The 7,528-nt window shown below is 67.0% G+C and overlaps 1 protein-coding gene across 2 annotated transcripts in view; it reads left to right on the top strand.

Annotated features, from left to right (window-relative positions):
• The first annotated feature begins 921 nt into the window (after window positions 1-921).
• CSPG5 (chondroitin sulfate proteoglycan 5) overlaps window positions 922-7,528 on the top strand; it is a 9,481-nt gene continuing 2,874 nt past the window's right edge. For both annotated transcript variants that reach the window (XM_065830315.2, XM_071805454.1), the window contains exons 1-4: window positions 922-1,483; window positions 2,830-4,114; window positions 5,775-5,963; window positions 7,361-7,433. In XM_065830315.2, the coding sequence (XP_065686387.2) occupies window positions 937-1,483; window positions 2,830-4,114; window positions 5,775-5,963; window positions 7,361-7,433 (2,094 nt within the window). In that variant the 5' untranslated portion in view covers window positions 922-936. The remainder of the gene's footprint in view (window positions 1,484-2,829; window positions 4,115-5,774; window positions 5,964-7,360; window positions 7,434-7,528) is intronic.

Raw genomic sequence — 7,528 nt, 5'->3', positions numbered from 1 at the left:
TGCTGGGGGGGTCCTGGTGCTGATGCAGGGATGTTCCCCCCATACAAATGCACCTGGGGGGGTGGGAGGTGTCTCAGTGCTGGTGGGAGTGCAGGGGGAGCAGTTTGGGGGTGTCCTAGTGCAGGGGTGCCCCCCATGCAGGAGCAGTTGGGGGGCTCAGCGAGAGGTCCCAGTACTGATGAGGTTGTGGGGCCGGGGGGTGTCCTGATGCTGGTGCAAAGATGCCCCCCCATGAAGGAGCAGTTTTTGGGGAGGTCAACAAGGAATCCTGGTGCAGGATTGCCCCCCCCATCCAGGAGCAGCTTGGGGGATCAGTGAGAGCTCCTGGTACTTGTGGGGGTGCCGGGGGAGCAGTGTTTGGGGGATGAATGAGGAAACCCAGTGATGGCGGTGGATGCTGGGGGGTGTCCTGATGCTGGTGCAGGGGTGACCCCCCCCCCATGCTAGGGCAGTTTGGGGGGGTCAGGAGGGGATGCCAGTGCTGGGGGGTCCTGGTGCAGGAAAGCTCCCTATGCAGGAGCAGTTTGGGGGGGTCAGGGAGGGACCCTTCTGCTGGGAGTCTCGGTGCAGGGACGCCCCCCCCATGCAGGAGCAGTTTGGGGGTTCAGGGAAGGATCCTGGTGCCGGAGGTTCCCAGTGCAGAGATGCTCCCATATGCAGGAACAATTTGGGGGGGGTAAGTCAGGGAGGGATCCCAGTGCTGGGGGTCCTGGTGCAAAGATGCCCCCATGCCGGAGCAGTTTGGGGCTCAGGGAGGGGTCCCGGCGCTGGGATGCCCCCATGCCGGAGCAGTTTGGGGATCAGGGAGGGGTCCCGGTGCTGGGACACCCCCATGCCGGAGCAGTTTGGGGCTCAGGGAGGGGTCCCGGCGCTGGGACGCCCCCATGCCGGAGCAGTTTGGGGCTCAGGGAGGGGTCCCGGCGCTGGGACGCCCCCATGCCGGAGCAGTTTGGGGCTCAGGGAGGGGTCCCGGCGCTGGGACGCCCCCATGCCGGAGCAGTTTGGGGATCAGGGAGGGGTCCCGGCGCTGGGACGCCCCCATGCCGGAGCAGTTCGTGGCTCAGCGCGGGTGCCGACGCCGGGGGATGCTGTGCGGTCTCCCCGCCGCAGTCCGTGTCGGGGTCCCCGGTGACACCGTTCCGGGGGTTCCCGTCGCCGCGTCCCGCGGTCCCGGCCGAGGCTCCCGCGGGGTCCCCGTTCCCGCGGGCGGAGCCGGTGCAGCCGCCGCCCCCAGCCCGGCCCGGCCCGGCCCCCCCGGCGCGGAGCGGAGCGGCGCGGAGCGGATCGGAGCGGAGCGGCGGGAGGCGGCGGGGGCGCGGGCGGAGCCGCTGCCGGTGCCGGCCCCGCTGGCGGAGCCGCGGGTCCCCCGGTCCCTGCGGGTCCCGCGGTCCCTGCGGGTCCCTCCATGTCGCCATGGCCCCCGCGGCTGCCCAGCCCCGCGCCGCCCTGGCCCTGGCGCTGCTGCTGCCGCTCGGAGCTCTCGGTACGGGGGGGACGGGGGGGGCTGCACCCCGGGATGGGGTCGGATCCCGCGGCGGGGGGCGCGGGGGGGCCCGATCCTGCCGCAGGCACCTGTAGGAGGGCGGGGGGGGGCGGAGGCCGGATCGCCGGGGGTGCGCGGTCCCGGGCAGGGGCTGCATCTGCATTCCTCTGCAGGAACCGGGGATCCCTTGGGAGGGGGCTGGATCCCCTTGCTGGGGCTGGATCCCCTTGGCAGAGGGGCTGGATCTCCTTGCCGGGGCTGGATCCTCTCGCTGGGGCTGGATCCCCTTGGCAGAGAGGCTGGATCCCGTTGGGAGGGGGCTGGATCTCCTTGGGAGGGGGCTGGATCCTTGCATGGGCTGGATCGTCTTGGAAGAGGGGCTGGATCCCCTTGTGAGAGAGCTGGATCCCCTTGCTGGGTATGGATCACCTTGCCGGGGGCTGGATCCCCCTGGGAGGGGCTGGATCCCGTTACAAGGACCTGGAGCTCCTTGAGGCGTGGGGGGGTGGGTCGATCCTGTTGCAGGGGGGTGGATCCCCTTGCCGGGGGCTGGATCCCATGATGTGTGGGGGGTGCATCTGCAGGAGCTTGAGGAGGGCGGGATCCCCTAGTAAGGGGGCTGGATCCCCTTGCCGGGGCGGGGGCCGGGTCGCGTTGCAGGGGCTGGATCCCCTTTATGCGCGGGGGGGCACTGTCAGGAGGCTGAGGAGGGGCCGGATCCTCTTGTGGTGCGGGGGGTGCATATGCAGGAGCTAGAGAGGGCTGGATCCCCTTGTAGGGGGCAGGATTCCACCGCAGGGGGCTGGATCCCCTTGCAGAGGAGCTGGATTGATGGGGGGGGGGTAGAATCCATTGCAAGGAGCTGGATCTTCTCGGGGTGGGGGGCAGGTCCCTTGCAGGGGTCTGGATCCCCTTGTGTTTGGGGTGCAGCTGCAGGTACCAGAGTGGGGATGCATCCCCTTGCAGGGGGACCGGATCTCATTGGTGGGGGGGCTGGATCCCTTTGCAGGGGCTGGATCCCCCTTGCAACAGGGGAAAAGCAGCTTGGCTTGGGGGGCCGTGTCACCACGGGGGGGTTGCAAGGTTTTGGGGTGATAACGGGAGCAGTTGTGGCTGTGGGGGACCCACGGAGCTGGGGGCAGCTGTGGGGTCTCCCCCTTCAGTCCCTGGGAGAGGCTGTAACAGACATGGGGTGCAGCATCCCCCCCCCAAAACGGCTTCTTGTGGTGCTGGTGGGTACAAGGTCAAGCTGTTGGGGACCCACTGGGCCCCCCCAGGATTGTGTGTCCTCCCTGGGGTGCAGGGGGGTCACCTCTGACACACCTTTCTTTCCTTGTCCCCTCCAGCGTCTGAGTGGCCCCCCCGAAATGCCAGCGAGGCCGAGGGCAGAGCCTGGGGGGGCTCCCTGGAGAGCAGCCCCCCGCAATGGGACCCGGCGAGCAGAGACCCCCCGGGGGGCCCCAACAACGGCACCGGCCCCGGGGGGACTGCGGTGAGAGGCGAACCCCCCGCCGGACCCCAGCTGGAGCCCCCCGGGGGGGGCACGGCCACCACCACGGACCCGGCCGTGCCCGAGGGCTGCGCGGGGTGCGCCGGGGAGGGCGACGCCAGCGCTGTGCCCCCCAAGCCCGGCGCAGCAGAGGGCGGCGGGGCCGCGGTGACCTGGCCCGGTGACGGGGGGACGGTGGCGGTGGCGCTGGGCAGCCCCGAGGAGCCGGGCAGCGGCGAGCGGCCCACGCCGGCCTCCCTGCCCAGCCCGGGGGGCTTTGGGGGGCTCACAGCCGCCCCGCCGAGCCCCCCCGGCCGGCGGCCAAACACCGACTCGGCCGAATCCAACCTGCTGCTGGCGGCCGGGGGCTCGGCCCCGCACACCCCCGCGCCGGGGGACCCCAGCTCCGTGCCCGGGGACTTGGGGCGTCCCCCAGAGCTCTGGGGGGCCCCATCCAGCCCAGCCCCAGCGCAAGGGGCTCGTGGCCGCACGGATCTGACCTGGCTGGAGGAGCCCATCACGGCCGCCACGGGCCCGGCCGAGCCGCCCGCCGACCGGACCGGCTCAGAAATCATCGACGTCGACTACTACGACCTGTTCGAGGGGGCCGAGGGGCTCGGGGGGTTCCCCGGGGGCGGCCGGGGGGCGGCCGGCTCGGCGCGCCGGCGGGAGCCGGAGGAGGCGGCCACGCCGTGGGCCCTCCATGAGCTCTACGACGACTTCACGCCCTTCGACGAAGCCGATTTCTACCCCACCACCTCCTTCTATGCCGATGGGGATGAGGAAGATGAGCTGGATGAGGATGAGGAGGAAGAGGAGGAGGAGGAAGATGGGGGGCTGGAGGACGAGAACGGCTACCGGCCACCCACCGTGGCTGTGCCCGGCGCCCAGCCGCCGCCGCGGGACCCCCGACCCACCGGCCGCCGCGACATGGCCCCGCCGCAGCCCCCCGGCGTCATGGGGGGCAGCCCCACGGCGCAACCGCGGCCAGGGGAGCGGGGCCAGCCCGAGAACGGCAGCGAGTGCCCGAGCGGGTACGTGCGGCACAACAGCTCCTGCCGCTCCCTCTGCGACCTCGTCCCCAGCTACTGCCACAACGGCGGCCAGTGCTACCTGGTGGAGAGCCACGGGGCCTTCTGCCGGTAAGGGACGGGGACCCCGGCCTGGGGGATGTGGGGGGCACAGGAGGGGGCTCTCCATCCTCGTGTACCCCATCCCTGGGCTCTCCATCCTCCTGTACCCCATCCCTGGGCTCTCCATCCTCCTGTACCCCGTCCCTGGGCTCTCCATCCTCGTGTACCCATCCCTGGGCTCTCCATCCTTGTGTACCCATCCCTGGGCTCTCCATCCTCCTGTACCCCGTCCCTGGGCTCTCCATCCTTGTGTACCCATCCCTGGGCTCTCCATCCTCCTGTACCCCATCCCTGGGCTCTCCATCCTCCTGTACCCCGTCCCTGGGCTCTCCATCCTTGTGTACCCCATCCCTGGGCTCTCCATGCTCCTGTACCCCGTCCCTGGGCTCTCCATCCTCCTGTACCCCATCCCTGGGCTCTCCATCCTCCTGTACCCCATCCCTGGGCTCTCCATCCTCGTGTACGCTGTCCCTGGGCTCTTCATCCTCCTGTACCCCTTCCCGGGGTTCTCCATCCTTGTCTATCCCATCTCTGGGCTCTCCATCCCCTGTACCCCCTCCCTGGGTTTTCCATGCCCTGCACCCCATCCCTTGGCTCTCAATCTCCCTGCACCCCTATTTGGACTTTTCACCGCCCTGCACCCATCTTGGGGCTCTCTATCCCCTGCACCCCATCCCTGGGCTTTTCACTCCCCATGCACCCTATCCCCAGACTCACCATCCCTCTGCACCCCATTTCTGGACTCTCCATCCCCCTGCATCCCCAACTCCAACCTCTCTATCCTCATGCACTCATCCCTGGGTTCTCCATCCCCCTGAACCCCATCTCTGGATTCTCCATCCCTCTGCACCCCATCCTTGGCCTTTCCATCCCTGTGAACCCCATCTCTGGCCTCTTCATCCCATCTCTGTGCTCCATCCCCTGGACCCCATCTCCAGGCTCTCCATCCCTGTGCACTGCATCTTCGGACTCCCTATCCCCTGGGTACCTTATCCCCAGACCCTCCATCCCTCTGCACTCCATCTCTGGGCTCTTCATCCCCATGCACCCCATCCCTGGGCTCTCCATCCTTGTGCACCCTGTTGCCCATCTCTCCATCCCCACACACCCCATTCCCAGTCTCTCCATCCCCTGTGCCCCCCATCCAGGTCCCGTTTCTCCCACAGCCCCATCCCATGGGGACACAGAGGGGCTTTCCCTGCCCCCTGAGCGCCGGCTGGGCAGGAATTAGGTCAGGGCCGCGCAGCCGAAGCTCTGGGCCTGCCGCGCTAATCGGCCGCGGCAGATTGTGCCCGGGGAGGGCCGGCACCGGCTGTGCCGTACGGCTCGGCACGCACCGCGCGCCTGGCGCTGAGCCCGCCGGCACGGGGACGCCGGTGTGCAGTGTGGCAGGGTGAACCCCCCTAAACCGGTCACCCCACCTCCTGGGGCTGAGTGGGGCTGGGAGTCATGGATGTGGGCGACGAGCATCACCTGGGGGGACCCCAACCCCACTCCAGGCGTCACCCGCTGTCACCCATCTCGCTCGGCCCCAGTGTTTGGGGGGTCACCCATTAATCTCATCTCCCCATAACCTCCCCAGCTACAGATGCCGATGTCCTCTAGGGGTTCTCTGTGGGATCAGGGCACGTTTTTTGGGGGGTGGTCCTTAAACGGCCTCGTCTTGCAGGTGCAACACGCAGGACTACACGTGGCACAAGGGGACACGCTGCGAGGCCATCGTCACCGACTTCCAGGTGCTGTGCGTGGCCGTGGGCTCGGCCGCCCTCGTGGTGCTCCTGCTCTTCATGCTCACCGTCTTCTTCGCCAAGAAGCTCTACCTGCTCAAGACGGAGAACAGCAAACTGCGCAAGACCAAGTGAGTGGCACCGGGACAGGGCTGGCACCCCTAAAACTGTCCCCAAGCACCCCCATAGCCACAGCGGTTCAGGTGGCCCCAGCTCCTGGCGGTGACGCAGGGCTGGATGCGGCTCCTGTCCCTGTCAGTGTCATCGAGACCCCCGATGTGACGGGGACAAGGTGGCAGTGGGTGGGAAAGCTCCCGGAGATGGGGACGTGGCTTGTGGCTCCCGCTCCGCTGTTAATCCTTTAAAGCTGCTCCTGACTGGCACCAGTTAATCTGCTGCACTGGGAGCTGGGGCCACCAGCTGGGCTCGCCACACCACCCAGGGGCCACTAGACATTGTCCCCATGCAGGGACAGGGCTGAGCGGGTGACAGGGGAAGGTTGGGGTCACCCCCTGCCCCAGCAATCGCTGCCCATCTCCCTGGAGCCTGGGAGGAGAAAACCTTCCCAGCCTGGGTCCCTAATGAGCTGTTAATTAGTCTGTGGAAGTGCCAAATGTAATTAGCAGCGAAGCTCCGTGCCAGCCCGTGGGTCTGGCCCTGCAGCTCCTGCCTGTGCCAATCTCCTGCCTGCATGGACCAGAACGGGGGCGTTTGGCCCCCAAAATCACCATCCCTGGGGACACTCAGCCCCCAAAGCCCAGATCTGGGGGCATTTAACCCCAAACCACCAGATCTGGAGCATTTAGCCTCCTAAAATGCCATAGCTGGGATGTTTAGCCCCCAAAATCTCCATCCCCGGTGACGTTCAGCCCCCAAACCCCATAGCTGGGGTTATTTAGTCCCACCTCCCCTGGTCTGGGGGCATTTAGCCCCCCAAACCCCAGATCTAGGGTATTTAGCCCCAAATCTCCATCCCTGGGGACGTTTTGCCCCAAACCCCCAGAGCTGGAGACATTTAGCCCCTAAATCCCAGATCTAGAGCATTTAGTCCCCAAACCTCCATCCTTGGGGACCTATCCCTAGAGCTAAGGATATTTATCCCCCCAAACCCTGAATCTTGGGGAAATTAGCCCCCGAAAACCCCCAGATCTCAGGCATTTAGCCCCAAATCTCCATCCCTTGGGATATTTAGCCGCAAACATACAGAGCGGGGAATATTTAGCCCCTAAATCCCCCAATCTGGGGCATTTAGCCCCCAAACCCTAGATCTGGGGCATTTAGGCCCAAACCTCCATCCCTGGGGACATTTAGCCCCCAGACCCCCAGAGCTGGGGGCATTTAGCCCCAAAGCCCCAGATTTGGGTGTATTTAGCCCTATGTCTCCATCCCTGAGGACGTTTAGCCCCCAGATCTCCAGCACTGGGAGGCTGGAACCCCCAAACCCTGGGTTCACCCCACAGCGCCCCCGTGGACACGGGGTTCTCGGTGGTGTCCCCGGTGTCACCGCCGCACTCTGCTCTCCCCGCAGATACCGCACCCCGTCCGAGCTGCACAACGACAACTTCTCCCTCTCCACCATCGCCGAGGGCTCCCACCCAAACGTAAGGCGGCCCCGTGGCACCGTCCCCTCCTCCCGCTTGCCGTCCCACCCTTGTCCCTCTGTCCTGTAACGTCGTGTCTGTCCCCCCCAACCTGT

The sequence above is a fragment of the Patagioenas fasciata genome, chromosome 2 (genome assembly GCF_037038585.1).
Source record: "Patagioenas fasciata isolate bPatFas1 chromosome 2, bPatFas1.hap1, whole genome shotgun sequence".
In the NCBI taxonomy this organism is placed as follows: Eukaryota; Metazoa; Chordata; class Aves; order Columbiformes; family Columbidae; genus Patagioenas; species Patagioenas fasciata.
Note: the sequence above shows the minus strand (reverse complement) of the source record. Positions and strands in the feature narration are given on the sequence as shown.